Raw genomic sequence first — 21,344 nt, forward strand, 5'->3', positions numbered from 1 at the left:
GCAATGTCAGCTGGTTTCAGCTCTCGGTCATACCTGGTTTTGGAAAAATTCCTCTTCCCATTTTATTTGGGCTGGAGAGTGCCCCATTTTCCCCTTTTGGTCCACCAGATCCCAACGAAGCAAAGAGTGCAAGCAGAACAATATGAATTTATTTCTATAAAAAGTATATTCCGACATAAATCACAAAACAGTCTCGAAGCTTTAATTTCTAGAGGGATTTAAAATAACTTCTCAAATGTGGCCCAGAATTCCACTTTAGCTTGAGTGGTCCATAAATACAAAAAGGAAATACGGATCAAAGTGCATCAAAAGAGCTGGCTCAGAAAGAATTAATTTTTGCTTCAAAATACATTATTAAAAGATACCCCCTTTTGCCACCCTAAGAAAATGTACATCTTTCCAAATACATTACTGAAAAGCACTTGGCAAGAGATTAGCCTTATGCGTCTCTCAGAAATCTCTGATAAAAAAGTCTTAGAAGACTAGCAACCTAATCAACACCCTTCCTGTATCTCCTATTATTCTAGCCAGTAGAATAAAATTTCTGACTCTAGTTGTATAACTCTGTAAGCTAGGAATCCTAGCTTGTTAAACTACATTAACCAGCATCACAAATTCACACTCCAACCTTTTCCACCAGTTTTTTTTTCTGTACATTGAAATATATATATACGTATAAAAAGGTAATGTATTTTTCTGAATCAGCAAGAGAGAGTGAAAAATGCACTCAAGCACTTTGATTTCAAGTAGGTCATTTTGGCAAGAAAAAAAAATGCAGTTTAAAAAGGTCAGCAGATAAATTCCAAAATATTTCTACAATTCTGCTTGATAAAAATGGATCTGTAAGAATCAAATAGACAGGCCCAGGTAATTTTGATGCCCTGTTTAGCTACCTGTTCAGAAGATTGCCTCCTATGGGTTAAAGCAGTGTTTCTCAAGCTGGGCCACATGCTGGCTGGGGAATTCTGGGAGTTGAAATCCACACATCTTAAAGTGGCCCAGCTTGAGAAACACTGGGTTAAAGAAACAAGATTCTTTATTTCAAATGATAAAACATATTCCTGGGTTGATAGAAGCTGACATTGAAGGCTACACTAAATCAACTTGAAAAGCAGTTTTTGATTCCAATTTGTTAAGTCCAAGAGAAGACGACAATGGCATAGTCCTGTAACAAGCTCATATGTTGCAAGTAATGAGCCATATCCTATCGTTCATAAACACAAAGAAGGCACCTATATGTAAGACATATAGACATAAAACAGCAGCTTTATGTAGCTAAAGGAGTTAAGAGCTAGGTAGCTGCAATTAAATGACTCAGTAGACACTTCCACTGTGAGTTTGTGGCTCACAAACCTTTTAAAAGCCAATTTTCCCAAAGGGTAGGTACATCTAGATTTGGATTCAAATGCTTAAAACTCATGAGACAGCTCATGAGACCCTACCTTATCTCAAGGGTTCTACGTTGTCTAAAACTGCCAATTTTTTCTGGTTTCAATTCTCCCCAGCCCAATCTAGAAGCAAAGGATATGCAGAATACCCATCATCAGCCATTACAAAAATGCAACGTTCTGCAAAAATGCAATTTTCCGGTGAAGCAGGGACTCCCTAAGAGGGGGTAATGGGGAATCCATTATAATCTGCTAAAGCAAGTGAAGAACCTCCGAGCTGCCTTAGATCAGTAGCCGATGCAGCCCAAGTGCAAGTCCAGTGTATGAAAAAGGAAAACAAACAAAGTTTGCAGTTAAATAAAAGCACTGAATTTCCTCTCCTCCCAAAACAGGAGAATGGGAAAAGCTGGCATATAAATCTGCATATGCAAGTAACAGTGAAGAATATAGGCTCCTCTCCACTGTCCACAAGGGTTAATAACTCTGATTGGTTAATCATCACTTATCCTTCATAAGTTCATCAGAAAGCAGTATTGCAGTTTGGTTAAGTGGTTTGGCTTATCAGCACAGCACCCTCAATTATGCCTGTTAACATGGCAGGAACCACAAAACACTAGGTCTCTTTCCTGTGTATGTGTAAGAGGCAGTGATAAAATAGGTTGGCACATACATTTGGCCCACGTTGCAGCACTGTTTACAGGAGCAGAAGCACTCCAAAACCTGGTTAGCTCCAAAGCCCATCAGCTCTATGAGGCGAAGCGACCAATTGGGATGATGGAAGCTGTGGTCCAAAGATGTCCAGAAAACTACAAGTTCCTCGCCTTTTCTTTTTTCCTCCAGGAAGACTAGTGTGTGGAGGACGGGAAGGTGTGGTGGGGGGGGACAAATACATAATAAACATTTTGGGATACGGTTTCTGAATGAAGCAACCTGCTGTTGTAAGACAGGAGAATTCCTCACCCATAAAGCAATCCAAAAATTACTTCCCCACTCTCAAATAATGAATCACTGCTTCTACAGCATTTCAAGACTGTAGAGTTCTGTTGAAGCATTGGAGAGATGGCCAGCTCCAGTCACCAACGTTCACCTTCTTTCCAAAACTTGCAGGTGGGAGATGGTTATTTTCAGACAATTTGGACTTCCCTCCTTGGGATCCAAACCATAAGCTCCCACTGACTCAGCCCTTCCTGGGCCACTGGTTCCAGCTAAGGCAATAGGAAAAATGGCAGCCGATTCCCAAAAGGAGGAGAAAACTTCTACGCTGAAGAATGATGGGATCTCCAGAAGATTCTGCTCCATCGAAGAAAGCCTCTTTTGATCAGAGAAGCTCAACACTTTCTAACTGATTGGAGTCCCAGGCAGCCTCCGTGGGATCATCGGTCTCCCAAACTGCCAGCGGGCCCCGGTGTCTGGTCTCCCCATTCATGTCTTCCAGGGGGACAGAGGTGTATCGGCCACGTTCGTGACACTCTCTGGAGCTGCGGAGGAACAGCTTGACGTTCACCAACGCACTGAGCGAAAGCAGGACCAGCAAGCCAAGCGTTATTCCAGTCCAGGCTTTCCTACAAGAACAATCCATCACTTGTAAGCAAGGGCACAGACAGACTTAAACATGTCACCCACCAAGCCACAGATTAAAAAGTGTCTTATGTGAGTTTCTCATTATCTCCCTCCAACCAGCCTTTCCGTGGGAGGCCAGGAAACCACCAAGAACTTGCAAGGACTTTATCAGCAAGCAAAAGTATGTAACTTACTCAGAGAAAAATAATTCTTCCTTTGGGCTGGCTAGGAGCAGGCATTGTCCAGCTGAAAAAGAAAAAGAGAGACAAACCAGATCAGGGGAAGTGTCCTGACTCCCAGGAAACACGCTGAGACAGGGAACTGGTCTCTAATGCTTATTGCTAATACATAACAGTAATCCTAACAAACTGAAGAAGCGTGGGAAAAACCCAGCCAGATAAACCCCAAAGGTTAAGGCGGTCCCGATCGGTGTCTCTTGGAATGGCTGCCCAATTCCTCAGTGCTACGCATGCGCTTGACAGTCTGGATGGGAGCCCCCTGCTCGCCATCCTTACTCATGACAGGAAGTGAGAAAGGGATGCCTATTTCCCAGTTCAGATCTGAGCCACAGAGAATGTATTTATCTGGAGGACAAGTGCTGTGGTGGTCTCTCATGAAGGATACACAGGCTGCAAGTTTTCTCGGGATGAGAGCTTGTGGTCTCTCATGAAGAATGTAGGAAGAATGCACAGACACAACTTCCTCGGGATGAGAGCCCCGATTCAAGCCGTAAGCTCTCTCTTATTATTCCCCCAGCTAAGCAAGTGCACTAAAACAGTAATTCACGTAGCAGAAGGCTGATTGGTCTAACTAGCAATGCATACCTCATGTAACCCCCCTGATAGCCTCCTGGCACAGCTCAGGTTACCGCTCGTGTTGCCTTGTGAGGAAAGTTTTTGCTGCAACCTTATCCACTATGGAAGTTCAAGGAAGGTTCAATGTAAATAAACATCTTGCACAGCTGTCGTGGTTTGCCAGCCAACAGCATAGCATGCAATGCTCTCTACAAAGTGCGACGGGTCCGTTGAAACCCCTAAGTTCATCCGCTGTCCTCGTGTGGGAATCTCAACTGATCGCCTGAGCACACCCATTGGTGCAAAAGTGGTGGCCCTTCTTAGTCTGGGTCCCACTAGGGAACTGCTCTTACTGTTAGGACATTTTTCTTCATACACAACTGAGTTTGCCTTCATGATCTCGAAGACCATTGTGCTAACCTTTGCACCCTCACCTCAACTTTCTCCTGTCAGGTATCATTCAGGCCAAAGAACATTTTCACATTCCCTGGAACTTCTCAAGACTAAATGAGCTCTCTTCCCACCATTTTCCTTCTAAGATTTAGACTTCCTAGACCTTCCTTGTTGCCTTTCTATGCACCTGTTCAAAGATCAGGATCTTTTTTAAAAACAGGGTATTTATCTTTCAACCCTGAAGGCTTGAAAGTGCATAAAACAGACGTCCTACGTGCTATTGCTTAAAACCAATTTCCACTGAAACGAACAACTGTTAACGAACCAGAACTTTTAGAACCACGAGGCCAAGGTTAGCATTACCATCTGATCTCATACATCGCGCTGTCTTCAAGTTGTCTCTTGGCTTTTGGATGCTCATGGTATGCACGCCTGCCGATTGTGATTTACCAGGTAAACCTTGTTTAAATCAGGCTGCATCACTCTGAAGTGAGTTTGAAGAGGCAGGGAGTTCCTGTATGCATCTGCAAACAGTCACCATAAGCTTTTTGTCTTCTAATAAAGTTCATCAGTCTGAAAAGGTTCTGCTAGGCTCCTTCTGATGTTTGCTACTTTAATTAGCACAGCTCTCCTTCTACAATGTCTCAAGTATCTGCCAAGCTTAAGCTGTCCATCTGCCTCCTTAAAATTCCCCACCTGCTCTTTACATAGCTAACATTGCCCCCCACCCCCGCCAAGAACTGTGGAGCCACCACAGGCTGACAGACTGCATGTGGCCTCAGGCCACCCTCCCTACCCTCTGGTTAAAAGAAACCATGACTTCCTGCCCAATCAGATCTAACCAGCTTCGCTATCCTTGACCGGCCACAGCCCTCCAAGATGCCAAGCAGAGAAAATTACGTTCTGGGCTTTGCTACCCAAGAGACTTTTGATCTGGAGAGGCAAGCAATTTGAGCTGGAACCTCAAGCAGTCAAAAACAGCCTTTCCAAGGACTATCTGAGGAGTCCTTGGTGCTCTCTGAGCTTAGTTGTTGGCTTGCAGATGTTTCATTACCCAACTAGGTAACATCACCAGTGCTAGGGAGTGTGGGATTTGCTGATGATGTTACCTGGTTGGGTAATGAAATGTCTGCACCAAGGACTCCACAGTTCAACTCTGAGCTACAGATATTCTCTTCTATTGCAAGGACTATCTCTACAGCCAGGACCCCAAAGCACGTACCTCTAGCTAACTCATCCAGTATGGCTGAGTCAAGAGAAATATTGCAACTGCCCGTCCTCCGATCACAGTAACACTGGTCGGGGCACTGACAGACATGCTGACAGCTTGGTCCGTATCGTCCGAGACGACATGCTGCAAAACAAGGAAGAAACACGTTATATCCCAACAGGTCAGCAAGAAGCAAGGACAGAGGAGCTGGAAGTCACGCCCAGCACCAGCCTACCCTGAGATCCCATCCACACACCTGTGAGGTGCCCCTTGTGAATACCGAATCCACCTCAAACTCCAGAAGTGTTTTGTTTTTCTGTTTATATGCCTGTGTCCTCTTTTTTGCTCCACGCCCCACTATTATGGCCAGCAAGGGCACAGGAGGTAAGAATTGTGACGGTGTGGAAAAGTAACATTTTTCTTAAATCCTGGACCAGATTCCTGGATGAAAAAAACCCTCCTCCTTCACTGGCAGTTCACATTTTTAAGCACGGAATATGTGAACAAGTTGAGTTCATCTCAACCATAAAGGCACACAGGCCTCTCTGAATGTGGGAGCTCTTCCACTGAGCCTCTTCCAAGGATCTGCTGAACTCCTGTCCTTAGAGAACCTACAGTCCGGTTTACTTTCTGCTTGCAGTTCTGACCCTCTGTTTCTCACAACCTGCAGACAACCTGTGACTTGCATGTCTTTAGAAGCAAAACCAGGAATTGTATGGCTGGGTTGAAGTAAGAGGAACAGAAGATCAGAAGTTCTTTTCTCAAGTGACCAGGAAGACAATGGGCAGGTGTAACAGTGTGTGGGAAAGGCCTTGGGAGGCGGGGCGAAGAGACGCTGCCGAGGGAGCGGTCAGAGAAGGGGCATAGCCCGCAGCTGCACAATGGGAGGAGAAAGAGGCTCAGAGGGGACCCTCCTTAGGTTCTTGGGCTGCAAAGGAGTCGGGGAGGGGGAGAATTGTACTTTCAGGCTTGTAAGATTGATATTAGCCTTCCCAGGAAGACCAGACAGGAAACACGACCAGATGAGCTAATTCTACTTTATTGTAAGGCTACATGAACAGGATCTTGCAAGTCTGAAAGAACAATTCTCCCCTCGTCTCCTTTACAGCCTAAGAAACTAGGGAGGGTCTCTTCTGAACCTCTTTCTCCACCCATTTTCGAGCTGTGGGCTATGCTGTCTCTTATCTAACCATTCCCTAGGCAGCATCTCTTTGCCCTGTCTCCCAAGGCCTTTCCCACATACCATTACAGCAGGCAAGCCAGCCTCTCCTGGGCCAAATATTAATTGAATCAAATCCCACAACAGTACAATCCAAGAATAACCTTTATTGCTTGAGAATATAGATGTGTATCTTACAGATGTGGCCAAAAGTATTGGTATGCCTCCACTTTTTCCCCAAAGAGTCCCAATTTGCCGTGAAATAAATTGAAGCTGACACAAGTAAATGGCATCTGCCATTCTTGATTCCACAGTCTGCAGACACTTTGTTTTTGATGTATGACTTAATGTATTCTTGTAAATAAAAAAGCAAATGAAAATGGCATGGGCATAATTATTGGTACCCTTTAGAAGTTAAAAGGCATTATTTTTGACCACATCTGTACGTTCAGGGCTTCCCTTAAAAAAAAAAGGCCTGCGTGGATAATCTAGCGTCTCAGAAGCTGAACAAGGGCATAAGAGAGCCAGTTTGGTCTAGTGGTTAAGGTTCTGGGCTAGAAACCAGGCGACTGAGAGTTCTAGTCCCGCCTTAGGCGTGAAAGCCAGCTGGGTGACCTTGGGCCAGTCCCTCCCTCTCAGCCCAAGAGCCAATCAGGTGTGGTATGAGAGTTCTAGTCCCGCCTTAGGCATGAAAGCCAGCTGGGGGACCTTGGGCCGGTCCCTCTCTCTCAGCCCAAGAGCCAATCAGGCGTGGTAGGAGAGTTCTAGTCCCGCCTTAGGCATGAAAGCCAGCTGGGTGACCTTGGGCCAGTCCCTCCCTCTCAGCCCAAGAGCCAATCAGGTGTGGTATGAGAGTTCTAGTCCCGCCTTAGGCGTGAAAGCCAGCTGGGTGACCTTGGGCCAGTCCCTCCCTCTCAGCCCAAGAGCCAATCAGGTGTGGTATGAGAGTTCTAGTCCCGCCTTAGGCATGAAAGCCAGCTGGGTGACCTTGGGCCAGTCCCTCCCTCTCAGCCCAACCCACCTCACAGGTTGGTTGTTGTGGGGAAAATAGGAGGAAGGAGTATTAGGGATGTTTGCCGCCTTGACTTGTTTATAAAAATATAGGCAGGATAAAAATTAATTAAATAAAATAATGTTCCTTCCCCAACGGCCAGCTTTTCATAGACAAAGCATTCTGATGCAGGCTTCAATCAGGGAGAGAAAGCTGGTGCCTTTGTTCAGTACCAAGAGCACTCCCTATTGTCCAAGACATGGGGGAGAAAAGAGAAGGGAAATTGCTTGAGGCCCTCGTTGGAAGGACAGGATACATCTATATTGTTCATAACCATCCACGCACAGTAACTTCAACCTTCTGCATTTACGGATCAGCATAAGTCCCGTTATTTATATTAATATTGAGCATTGAATATTTTGTGGGGAGCTACAGGACCGGCTCCAAATTCCTCACCTTCTCCACACAAGATTCCTTGGAAGCCCACTGGGCAAGTGCAGGATCCATGCACAGGGTCACACTGGCCATTGTTGCGGCAGAGGCACGTCTGGGCACAACTGTCCCCGTAGGTGCCGTTGGCACAAGCTAAAAGAAGGAAAAGCGTTATCAGGATTGTGGGTGGGAAGCAGAATTGACGGCACTCGTTAGCGACAACATACCCAAAAAGAGCTTTGAAAGAATTTCGGAGGGTGCTTAAGGCTGGCATTTTGCTCACCAGCTTCCCTTACAACGTTAAAGTTTTATTTATAATTCAGATGGAGGCGCATAACCCTTGGGCTACCCTAGAAGAGATTTACATTCCATGTTTTAGAAACATATGAGCTGATTAGATGAGCAAAACAAGATCGACAGGCTGGACTCTCCAGGTTGCTTGGGCTGAAGGTGGCACTAGGACTTGAAACAGTCTGCTGTGGGCCATGCTCCAGAAACCAGGAGGGACCAGACCAGAAACAGCTTTGGTGGAGAGCATCATGCTCCCCGATCAAGCGTTTCCAGAACATCTGATTGGACTCGCACGCATGAATGGAGTTAACACGTGTTGGGACTTGCAAGTCAGTACGGTTGGGAGGGGAACATGCCAGGAGTGTGAAAACATCTTGTTTGGACTATCTCTCGTATCCAAGGTCAAGGCGCCGAGCTGTTGGGGACATCGGCTTGGAGCTACCCGACTGGCACGAAGAGGGGGCTGAATGTCTGGGAAGGAGAGGAGGTTTCAACTCCTTGGGTCATTTAACTTGGGGAAAACCCGGGAACTTTCATTCGCAACTTTTTTGCTGTTCTGTATGCTACTTTTCATTATTTCTACTATACTTATGTATGAATCGGATTTAATGGTAACTGAGTAGTGCAGTCATTACAGAGAGGCCAAATCAGACAACGCAGCTCCATATGGTCTAGGTTTAACTTGTTGTTTAAACATTAAGTTGTAACAACACATAAACATGATTACTTTGATATTGCAGAAAAACAGGTTTTTTAAAAATCTCAACACTTTAATTGTATTGTTTTATTGGCTGTTTCCTGCCTGCCTGCCTTCCCTTCCCTTCCCTTTTTCATTCCTTTCTAGTCTGTATTGTTTAATTTTTTAAAATTATATATATATATATTCTGCCATTCAATCATGTCTGATTCTCGGAGACTGCCTGGACTGGTCGCTGCAGTTTTCTTGGCAGGATTTCAGAAGTAGTTTGCCATTGCCTCCTTCTTAGGGCTGAGAGAAGTGACTGGCCCAAGATCACCCAGCTGGCTTTGTGCCTAAGGCAGGACTAGAACTCACGGTCTCCTGGTTTCTAGCCTGATGCCTTAACCACTACACCAAACTGGCTCTATCTAAAATACATTAGCTTCATTCTTAAATGTTATTATCCGTATTCTTATCAATTACATTGGCTCAAAAATTCAATAAAACTATTTTTGAAAAGGTCAAAGCAAAGTGTACTGACTTTCATTTAACTACGTGAAATGCATAAAATGTTTGACTTCCCCTCATTTGGTTTACATTTAAGAGCATCAGAATAGTCTGCTGAATCAGGCCAAGGTCAAGGCCAAGTTCTCCCAATGGTCAACCAGATGCCTCTGAGATGCCTGCAAGAGGGAGGCAGAACGAGGGGAAGTCAAACATTTTATGCATTTCACGTAGTTAAATGAAAGTCAGTGCCCTTTGCTTTGACCTTTTCAAAAATAGTTTTATTGAATTTTTGAGCCAATGTAATTGATAAGATTATCTTGCCCACCATCTTCCCCTGGAACTGCTCTCCCAAAGGCTCTGCTTCCAACCCAGAGGTGGCATGGAGTCTTCAAGACCTACAGCCCTCGAGAAGAGAGTCTTTGGTCTTCCATGAATTTATCCAATCACCCTATAAGGCCATCTGAGTTCGTGGCCAACCCAACTTCTTGTGATAAAGAATTACATGTTAATTTGTCAACCTCTCTAGAGATTTTTTTTTTTTTAGTAACCAGTCTCTCTTTTTTAGACCAGCAAGATATTTAAACCAAATATCCATCCCTAAATTTGTTGTTGTTTATTCGTTTAGTCGCTTCCGACTCTTCGTGACTTCATGGACCAGCCCACGCCAGAGCTTCCTGTCGGTCGTCAACATCCCCAGCTCCCCCAGGGACGAGTCCGTCACCTCTAGAATATCATCCATCCATCTTGCCCTTGGTCGGCCCCTCTTCCTTTTGCCTTCCACTCTCCCTAGCATCAGCATCTTCTCCAGGGTGTCCTGTCTTCTCATTATGTGGCCAAAGTATTTCAGTTTTGCCTTTAATATCATTCCCTCAAGTGAGCAGTCTGGCTTTATTTCCTGGAGGATGGACTGGTTGGATCTTCTTGCAGTCCAGGGCACTCTCAGAATTTTCCTCCAACACCACAGTTCAAAAGCATCGATCTTCCTTCGCTCAGCCTTCCTTATGGTCCAGCTCTCGCAGCCATATGTTACTACAGGGAACACCATTGCTTTAACTATGCGGGCCTTTGTTGTCAGTGTGATGTCTCTGCTCTTAACTATTTTATCGAGATTTGTCATTGCTCTTCTCCCAAGGATTAAGCGTCTTCTGATTTCCTGACTGCAGTCAGCATCTGCAGTAATCTTTGCACCTAGGAATACAAAGTCTTTCACTGCTTCTACATTTTCTCCCTCTATTTGCCAGTTATCAATCAAGCTGGTTGCCATAATCTTGGTTTTTTTGAGGTTTAGCTGCAAGCCAGCTTTTGCACTTTCTTCTTTCACCTTCATCATAAGGCTCCTCAGTTCCTCTTCACTTTCAGCCATCAAAGTGGTATCATCTGCATATCTGAGATTGTTAATGTTTCTTCCAGAGATTTTAACTCCAGCCTTGGATTCCTCAAGACCAGCTTGTCGCATGATGTGTTCTGCATACAAGTTGAATAGGTAGGGTGAGAGTATACAGCCCTGCCGTACTCCTTTCCCAATCTTAAACCAGTCCGTTGTTCCGTGGTCTGTTCTTACTGTTGCTACTTGGTCGTTATACAGATTCTTCAGGAGGCATACAAGATGACTTGGTATCCCCATACCACTAAGAACTTGCCACAATTTGTTATGGTCCACACAGTCAAAGGCTTTAGAATAGTCAATAAAACAGAAATAGATGTTTTTCTGAAACTCCCTGGCTTTTTCCATTATCCAGCGGATATTGGCAATTTGGTCTCTAGTTCCTCTGCCTTTTCTAAACCCAGCCTGTACATCTGGCAATTCTCGCTCCATGAACTGCTGAAGTCTACCTTGCAGGATCTTGAGCATTACCTTACTGGCATGTGAAATGAGTGCCACTGTTCGATAGTTTGAACATTCTTTAGTGTTCCCCTTTTTTGGTATGGGGATATAAGTTGATTTTTTCCAGTCTGATGGCCATTCTTGTGTTTTCCAAATTTGCTGGCATATAGCATGCATTACCTTGACAGCATCATCTTGCAAGATTTTGAACAGTTCAGCTGGGATGCCGTCGTCTCCTGCTGCCTTGTTATTAGCAATGCTTCTTAAGGCCCACTCAACCTCACTCTTCAGGATGTCTGGCTCTAGCTCACTGACCACACCGTCAAAGCTATCCCCGATATTGTTATCCTTCCTATACAGGTCTTCTGTATATTCTTGCCACCTTTTCTTGATCTCTTCTTCTTCTGTTAGGTCCTTGCCATCTTTGTTTTTGATCATACCCATTTTTGCCTGGAATTTACCTCCAATGTTTCTAATTTTCTGGAAGAGGTCTCTTGTCCTTCCTATTCTATTGTCTTCTTCCACTTCCGCGCATTGCTTGTTTAAAAATAATTCCTTATCTCTTCTAGCTAACCTCTGGAATTTTGCATTTAATTGGGCATATCTCCCCCTATCGCTGTTGCCTTTTGCTTTCCTTCTTTCTTGGGCTACTTCTAGTGTCTCAGCAGACAGCCATTTTGCCTTCTTGGTTTTCTCTTTCTTTGGGATGTATTTTGTTGCCGCCTCTTGAACAATGCTGCCAACTTCTGTCCAGAGTTCTTCCGGGACCCTATCTACTAAGTCCAGTCCCTTAAATCTATTCTTCACCTCCACTGCATATTCCTGAGGAATATTCGTGAGCTCATATCTAGCTGATCTGTGGGTCTTCCCTAATCTCTTTAGTCTGATCCTAAATTGTGCAAGAAGAAGTTCATGGTCTGAACTACAGTCAGCTCCAGGCCTAGTTTTTACCGACTGTACAGATGTCCGCCACCTTTGGCTGCAAAGGATGTAATCAATCTGATTTCGGTGTTGTCCATCTGGTGAAGTCCATGTGTAAAGCCGTCTCTTAGGTTGTTGGAAGAGAGTGTTTGTTATGCAGAGTGAATTGTCTTGGCAAAATTCTATCAGCCTATGTCCTGCTTCGTTTTGTTCTCCCAGGCCATACTTACCTGTAATTCGAGGTGTCATTTGACTGCCCACCTTAGCATTCCAGTCTCCTGTGATGAAAATCCCTAAATTTAGGAGATTGCTAATCCTAGCATGTTTGATTTACACCCAACAGCTACCCTTGAAGGAAAGTTCTTATTCTTCAAGACTCTGCCCTTGTGGTGAAGGGGCAGTTTAAAATACAACCCATCTATTGTTGCACTGCATGCATGGCTACACTTTACATTCCCCCCTGCCCCTATTAATTAAACATCCTGGTCACTTGAATTTATTTTAAATAGAGTTGCAGTTAGCCAATCGGATCAATCAGATTGGGGCCATATTTTGTTTTACTGTTTGTTAAAACCCAGTGTAACCAATCATACTGATAATTTAGTTGTTGTGGCATATTTTTAATCTTCTTTTATTTTTTTAAGTTTTAATTTTTATCTTCTTTTGGTGGAATTCTGGTCACTGGCCGTCATGAAAGACGGACTGATTGACGTAGAGTGCGAAGTTCTTTCTTTTGTCTGTTCAAGCCTTCTTCCAGTTGGCTTTACTGGATGACTTCTGGCCCTAATGTGTTGCGAGAGGGAGAAAAAATTCTCCCTGTCCATGTTCTCCATGCTACGCATGATATTAAACAGTCAAGTCTCTCTTCAGTTGCCTTTTTTGCAAACTTAAGAGGGAAGGTGTTTGAGCTCCCCAATCGTTATACCCTTCTGCCTGTCTCCAGTTCTATTGTATTATTTGCCAAATGTGAACGCTTGAATTGCACACCATGTTTCAGGTGTGGATCCACTCTAGATTTGTGTAAGGACATCACGATGTTGGCAGTTTTCCTTTCACTCCCCTTCCCTACCGTGTCATGGAATTCATTTATTGTACGTCCACTGCCTTGAGCAAAGGGGGGGGGTATCAATCTAGCAAAACAAATCAACACCAAGAGCATTAAGAGAGAAAGAGGGTTACCTTGGGTGCAGTTTGCACCGGTCCAGCCAGCATCACAGAGGCATCCCTCTGAAAAAAAGGCAGGGACGATTGTGGGGGACAAAGAAGACACCATGGACTTATGTAGTAAGGTCAGAGAACGGGAAGGGATTTGGGGCAGGACGAGAACGAGAACCCGATCCAGGTCAAGGAGGAGAGGAGGAGGAGGAGCATCTAAGGGGCAGCCTGGATTTGCAGGAGGTAGCAGGCTGGGTCAAGGAGCACTTTTCAACAAGGCTGTTTACCAAGAGCGCCTTCTGGGAAGGCAGTGACTAGGAAGAAGCAGTGGGGCCTCCAAGGTGCTCCGTGGGACTGTGCTTCAGAAAGAGCGGACACAGAAGACCAGCAGAAGGCACACCAGGGCCCTTGGAAGAATGGCGGCCATCAGCCTATATTCCTCCTTCCACTTCTGACTTTGGAAAAAGCATGGAGGGGGAGGGAAGAGCCTGGCAGGAGGCACATATGATACGGTCTGCCCACCCCCTCCTCCACGAACACCAAGTAGCTGCTGCTCATACAGGGCTTTCAAGGGCTTCATCCTTTGACCCCGAAGGCAGGCTCCCCGCTGTTCGCAGCATCCTTCGTCAGAGCTCCGTGTTCTACACCCAGCCTCCAAATCGAGGGTGCCAATTTGCAAATGAGCAACGTGCCCCCTGAAACATTGAGCTCCCCACCCAGCTCACGCATCTTTCCAAAGGCAGGGCCTTACTCTCAGTGCACATTCCATGAAGAGTGCAGTTGGAAGGGCCACAGTCCAGGACATCACAGGCTGGCCCGCTCCAGAAGGCTCCGTCGCAGTGGCATTGTCCAAGCATGCAGTGCCCATGCCCGCTGCAGTTTTGGGGTTGGCAGGCAGGCTCATGCATGCACAGGACGGTCGAAATGCTCCGAGGGCAGCGCCAGGTGGAGTCCAACACGCTGGGGAAAAAGAAAGAAGAGAAAAAGGCTGATGGAATTAGACACACCCCCCCCTCCTTATCTTCAAGCTCAGCCTATGGCCTCGTTCACGGGCTGTTTGCTTTTTAAATTTATATGGCCACTTGTCTCACCTACGTGACTCTAGGTGGCTAACCACACTAAAAATAATAAAACACATGCAAAAAATATAAAACCCACAGCAACCGGGGAAAAACAATTACAAAGCCACAACTGAACACGCAACGTAATAAAGAGGGGTGCACGAAGTGCAAACTCTGGGCCACTAGCAACGGCAGAACGTCCTGGGAGGGAAAATGTCAGAGGTTGGGGGGGGTTGCATTTTTGGAACTTGTGGGGAATGGTGTGAAGGGCAAAATGGACAGTTTCCAACCAAATTGTGTCCCTGGGCTGCCCACCGTCCGAGTGCAGCCATTAGCATGACGTGCAAAGCTGATTGTGGCTCTTGGCCAGAGAAACAGTGTGCAGTCCTGCACTGAGTCTTGGTAGGTTTTAACCAAGACTGGTTGCTTGAAAGCATAAATCATGTTTTACAAGCCCCGGGGTCTGCACAGCAGGCTGAAGTGGAAACCAAGCTCCATGATAACGTAGCGTGATGTAGGGATCCAGCCAGCAAGTGAAAGAGCAGATGGGGGAGTAAGGGCCACACCTGCAATCCTTGCGGTGTCAGTTTCTTCACCTGGCCTAACTTGAAGGGCTGACACCTTCAAACCTCAGCCATCCTGAATTGCTTCCGATTTCCTGGTGGCCAGAAGGTAGGTAGGTAGGTAGTATTCCCATATTTGCATCCCAGTGAAGTTTACCACCATCCATCCTCAGAGAGAGGAGAGACACCAAGCCCAACTTTGGTGGCAGGAAGCTCTAAGGATGGTACTCATAAGTTCTCCAGCCACGGTGAGTTCCATTACTGCTGACTGGCTAAAGATTCTTCTAGTTAAGCTGAATCAACTTTCTCCAGTGCCGGTAGAAGTTGGTACAATCAACTCAAACGCCCAAGAATCTGGCTACTCTCGGAAAACGACAGCAGAGAGTGCTCACCAGTGATCCGAGGGGTAGCTAGCCAGCGTTCCGTTTAAGATGAAAGTAGCTGACCCGCCGCCATCCAGGTTGATTGCGTTCACGACGCCGCGCTGCTTCAGGAACTCTGCCATTTCCCAGAGGTTCAGGCTGGGGTTGCAAGAAATAGAGATGGTTACAAGAATGTGACTGGGGAAAAACAGCTCTTGGTCACACTACCACAAATAAGAAATGATTTAGGTCTTTCTAGGGATGGGAGCGCTGTTAGCCTACACTCAAAAATCCTGCTTCCCTAAACTTGACCTATTCTCATTCACAGGGCACCAAATCCAGAAATATAGGTAGTCCTTGACTTATGACCACAATTGGGACCAGAACGTCCGTTGCTAAGTGATGCGGTTGTTAAAAGAGTCGCACCTGAATTTACAACCCTTTTTTTGCTGCGATCATTAAGTGAATCCATCTTCACCCATTGATTTTGCTGGTCGGAAGCCACCGGGAAGTTCACAAGTGGCTATTGTGTGACCCCAGGACACTGCAAATGTTGTAGATACATGCTGGCCATCAAGTGCCTGAATTTTGATCATGTGACTGTGGGGACAATGCAATGGTTTTAAGTGCGAGGACCGGTCACAAGTCACTTTCCCTAGCACTGTCGTAACTTTGAACAGTCGTTAAACAGATGGTCGTAAGTTGAGGACTACCTGTAAAGCACTCTTTTAAGCATTCAAAGCTATCAGGATTCCACTATCTGTTTTTGCTGGCTTTTGAGGATGATGTAAGGGAGTATAAAAAAAGCCTAAAAGGCAAATTTGAAAGAACTAAGGAAGAGCTATGAATCTATTTTCAGTGTCAGGAGAGACCGTGCTGGGATTTTTGTACAGAATCTACTAGCTCCCTGTCCCCCCAACAACCAAAAATATACCTACACAAGTGGGCATGTACTGTATATCACTATTTAGGGTCGATAACCAATTTTTTTAAACAATTCATAGATAACAAGTAAAATAAATTAGAAACACCATAGAATCAAATGAAGCATATGCATAAATCCAAAGTAACATGAGGAACAATTAAGGCAATAAATGACATTGGAGAACTACCAGTTTAGTGCTAGTTAGTCCTAACTTGTTCTTTCAGATAACTTTAATTACTCATGGAAAAAAACCATAGCAAACGATTTTCAAGTGCTAAGAACCATGGTCTGGAGAAAGCGATCTCTGAAGCTAAACAACGCGCCCCTGACCTCGACTTGCTAATAAACAGACCCAAAGTTCCAAATTAGGCTAAAGGAAATTTTACCACACCCCTTTTATGATTCCAAGCTACCTTTTTAAGATACTTTCCCGCTCAGATGGAAAGCTAGGCTCAAGGGCCTATCCTCAACCTGGTGAAGGAGCAGCTACGTAAAATTTCCAGTCTCGATCATCATTGCGTTTGCTCAGAGGCAACCATCAGCCATGCCTAGTTGCACTGCCCATTGTAAGACGCCTGCAAGTCTACTTTACTACACCTACTCCCTGCTAGGTACAACATCTGGACCAAGTGCAGGTCTGTACAATTTTAGTTAGCGGGTATCTAAGCAGAACCTTCCAGGAGCAGGTCTCAAGTTCTGGCGCACTTCAGCTGACATCCAAAGTCAACGGGCTTACACGTACCCATTGTATTCATTTCATAGACCTAATTGAGAAACAGCACACCAGAGGCCTGCAAAATGTTTTAAGGCTGAAGCATCTGGACCCTGAAATGCCCCATTTTGCATACAGTGAGGGTGGGCTATTCTGCCCATACCAGAAACATCCTTGTTTCTAATCAGACAGAGTTGGACTCTGGTTTCAAGGTTGAAATGATGCCACTAAGGGCAGGACATTTTCAGTATTACCGGTAAGATGAGACTAGAGTATTTTGGGGTCAGGACATTTCAAACCACAAAACCTTTTGCATATAGTATGTCTAATAGACACTACTTTGCTGCCACACGGTGCTAGAACTGGATCAAGGAGACTCTGATTTAGGTCCACACACAACCTCAGAGCAGGCTATGGTTTGGGACCAGTTATTCTCTCTCGGTCCACCACTGTGTGCTGTCTTGAGGTGCCAGAAAAAAAAGTTGTCGCATCTCCTGCTTGGTGCAGGGTTTCCTAAAGCATTTCAGACAAACAGCTATCCAGCCTCTGTTTGAAGAACTACACGAAGAACTGAAAGTTTAAAATGTCTGCAGATTTCTGCAAATCATTTGGACTTCTACAAGTGGACCCCAGTCTACCACTTCCAATTCCTGCATTCGCAAAGCCTAAATTAACTATTAATAATCAGCCTGAGGTTAGAAATTTCTCAGATGCCCAATTTAGGGGCCTGCACGTTTGGATTTAAACACCATGCTAGGCCATCCTGTGATTTGATTTGAGTTAGCCAGTTGTGTGGACCCTGCCATTGTGATTCGCAAACCATGTTTTGTGGCTTACTGTGATGGCAGAACCCAGCCCACTGCAGCTTAGTCAACAAACCATGCCTTGGCTTAGTGTGATGCCCCAACCCAGTCACAGCACCAATGCTTTTCTTATTTGGCTCAACATCTGCAATGCAGAAGACACTTTCCACCAAAAAGATCACCAATCTCCTTGCAAGGAAGCGTCACAAAGCTAAGCGGACGTACCCTCTGACGCCCGTCTGCCCATCAGCGTGAAACAACACAAGCTGTCCTTGTCGGTCATGCCCCACAGCCGTCCTGGCAGACACAGTGTTGACAAAAGTGTCAAAAGTCCCTGCCAGGGGAAAAGAGAGATGTTTCAAGCAGCCAAGACAAGAGCATCGGTTTGGTTGAGCCAAACATCTCCCTAAAGCAGATTGACATCACACCAGATCAGTCTGGCAAGACTGCCACCATCTTGGAGCTACCTGAAAGATCTGGAGGACACCAGGTTAGAACCTAGATTTTTGGGAAATAAAAAAAGAACTAAGCTAAGTCAAGCTCTGTTATTATTCCTTCCTTCTATTGCTCCCATTTGCTAGGCAGACCAACCTGGGGGTGAGGTTTCATCCTGGGGAGCAACTGTGAGGCTGGGCTTGCTTTTCATGGTGGTCCTGCCCACCAGCATCTTCCCTGCCACATAACAGGTCTCTGCCCCACCTGAATTCATTTTTCAGTGGAAAGATAATGTTCATTTCAAGACCTACAGTCTTTATCATGCTCCTAGGCCCTACAATTATTCTTCATAAATAAAATTAGCAGCTGATCGCATCATAATGTATTGAAAAGAAGACACCTTCTCAAATGAATGAACTGAAAGACCGCATTAAAGCAGGTGGCAAAAAGCAACTTGGGAGGGACTGGGGTGGTGAAAGCAACTTCACCAATTTGTCTTCAGGCAAATGGCTGTTCTAGAACGGGCCAAGCCCACCCAGCAGCCATTTTGTGAATCTACCAACAAGACCATCTCAATATCCCTCCAAAGTTGCCAACCTCACTTGGGAGGTGGGAAATCTCTTCCCCACTTAGACATATGGCAGGTGGTGCACCTGATCTTCACGTACTGCCCATTAAACTGCGCCTGTTTCTCAGAGCTAGTCTCAGCTGGGATTGGTGGCTTAGTGGCTCACTGGCTTACACCTATGTGTAAGCCTGTGTTTACACCCATGCCTGCTTTCTAGCTGGCCTGGCAACCAAGCAATTAATCGTCTTCCACATCTCTCTCCTGTTTGCAATACGATTTGGCTTTAGTTGTGAATTTTGCAGCAAAGGAATCTTAATTTTACCAGGGAAAATGCTGGATTTTCAACTGGCATTCCTGTTGCCCATTTGCATCCTTTTTTTCTAAATGTTGTACCATTTATTCTCAAATTGTTTACTCTTTTGCATGATAAAATCTGGTCCTCCCCTCTGATGGAGCTCTGGGGCTCGCAGAAGGTTCCAACGGCTTTGCATTTTCAGAGGCCACGCTCTGCTCTGCCAGAGAGTTTTGCTTTAGAACCATCTCTCCTGCAGCTGAACAGAGGAGGCTGTGGCTTCAGCTCGGTACCTGTTTCCTGGGTCTTGTCACATTCTGCCTCCTGGCTTTGATTCACGTAGACCTCTCCATCTCGCAGAAGCCAAACCACCCCGCTGACAAGCTGCACAAATGGGTTCTCCGTAGCTAAGATCTCCTCCTCAGAGAGGTAGCTGGAAGAGACAACATAAAGGAAGCTAAAAAATTATAGAGAAGCCCAAAAGGTTACAGGTAGTCCTCATTTTTAGTGACTGCCTCGTTAGTGGCTGTTCACAGGTCCAACAGTGATGAAAAAGTAACTTTGCAACCAATCCTCTCATTTATGACCTTCAAAGGTCTGTAAAGCAAAGGAAAGCTGATGAAAGATAATAAATGCAGTTGTGGTTTCACTTAGCAACCACTGCACTTAACAACCAAGTTCTGGTCCCAATTGTGGTCGCTAAACAAGGACCACCTGTAGTAAGAAAAGAACACGCCAACACTTACCCAAAGACCAAGGTGCCATCTTTCCGGATACCAAACTGAGCATTTTGCACTCCACCAGAGTTCTGTACCAGCTGCCCATTGCTGACAACATTCCCTAAGCATTCTCCAGTGCTTGTACTAAAATAGCCCCCATTCTGGGCCACAAGGCACCGGCTTCGGCTTACTGTCTCTTCCACAGTGGCTCTGTGGCGGAAACGGCAGCCTCCCGGCCCGCCGGGTTCTAGCACAGAAAAAGTCCTCAGGGGGTCCCGCACAATAGTCAAGTGGCCGTACACTTGTCGACGATTTGGACTATGTGGCGGGAAGTCCGAAACAAATCCATACGTAATGGCCAAAGGGGAGGCAGTGGTGTTGTCGCTGGGCCAGGTTTCATGCGTCGCATTGCCATGCCGGAGAGCTTGGCAATCTCGGATGTACTGATGGTTGTGCCGTGGGCCATGCCGAGCAGGAAGATATGGCAGCAAGATGTCATCGTTCAAAGAATTCCTGCAAGGTGCAAAGTTTGAATGGCAACAGGGCAGGTTCAGACAGAAGCAAATGAGCAAAAAGCTTTATCTGACTTTGCCTTAATGTGAGCAGCAAGTAAAGCATAATAAATAGGTTTTTGATTTGTCTTCCTTTTCAGCTTCCAGACTCAAAAGCCATTTTTTTAACAGGGCCTTTGGGTTATGCTATTCAACACTGTTATAGAGAGCCAGTTTGGTACAGTGATTAAAGTGCTGGACTAGAAACAAGAGACAGCAAGTCCTCCCTCAGGCATGAAAAGCCGGCTGGGCGACTTTGGGCCATCCCTCTCTCTCAGCCCAACCCACCTCAAAAGGTTCTTGTTGTGGAGAAAATAGGAGGTAGGAGCATTATATACACCGTCACATAATAATCACAAGACAAGGGTGGAATATAAAACTATTAATAAAATATATAAACAGACAGTAACCAAACTTTACACACAGAGAGCCACATCTGTCCACCCTTCCCTTGTATTTCCATCCTTACCGTGCCACAAAGACCACATGCAAAATAACTACTGTAGCTCAAGCATTTCTCTGCTGGGCAAAGGATTTACTCCCTGCAAAAGACTTTTGTTTTAAACTATACTCTTAGAAATAGGAGGACAGAGCTCACATCCCGTTACGTTCCAGCACGAAAAGATAAATTTAAATGCTAACTGCATAAGGCGGAGGAGCAAACCCTGCCAGCATCCTTACCAGGCTCCCGCGCTGCCATGAACTCCCCAAAAGCAGTGAAACAGCCCCCCCAAAAGCGCGGCCAGGGCAAGAACTCTCCACCCCTCGCCCAAGACGTGCGGCAGGCAGTTTGTGTGGGCCGCCATATTAAGCCGAAGAGCGGTCACATGATCCGAGATCACGTGAGGCTCAGGGAACGTGGCCTTTCCCAAGAACGGGCGAAGGAAAGCGACGGGCCGTTTCCTTTTGCCCTCTGGTGGCCCACGAGGGGAGTTGCAGGGCTTGACCGGGAGACCTCTAGAAATACTCAAACGTTTACCCCGCTGTTTCTCAACTTGGCCACTTTAAGACTGCGGATTTCAACTCCCAGAATTCCCCAGCCAGCATG

At 45.6% G+C, this 21,344-nt stretch overlaps 1 protein-coding gene across 1 annotated transcript; it reads right to left on the reverse strand.

The window, feature by feature from the left end:
* Window positions 1-1,509: 1,509 nt before the first annotated feature.
* On the reverse strand, window positions 1,510-21,102 carry NAGPA (N-acetylglucosamine-1-phosphodiester alpha-N-acetylglucosaminidase). The gene is made up of 11 exons (XM_063314937.1): window positions 20,978-21,102; window positions 19,773-20,258; window positions 19,320-19,459; window positions 17,957-18,065; window positions 15,322-15,450; window positions 14,057-14,265; window positions 13,330-13,377; window positions 7,952-8,080; window positions 5,358-5,489; window positions 3,143-3,194; window positions 1,510-2,950 (listed from the first exon to the last, which is right to left on the reverse strand). Exons 1-11 carry the CDS (start codon window positions 21,100-21,102, stop codon window positions 2,707-2,709), a joined length of 1,803 nt encoding a protein of 600 aa, XP_063171007.1. The 3' UTR covers window positions 1,510-2,706.
* Between the last annotated feature and the right edge of the window lie 242 nt (window positions 21,103-21,344).

This window comes from Candoia aspera, chromosome 14 (genome assembly GCF_035149785.1).
Source record: "Candoia aspera isolate rCanAsp1 chromosome 14, rCanAsp1.hap2, whole genome shotgun sequence".
Taxonomy (NCBI): Eukaryota; Metazoa; Chordata; class Lepidosauria; order Squamata; family Boidae; genus Candoia; species Candoia aspera.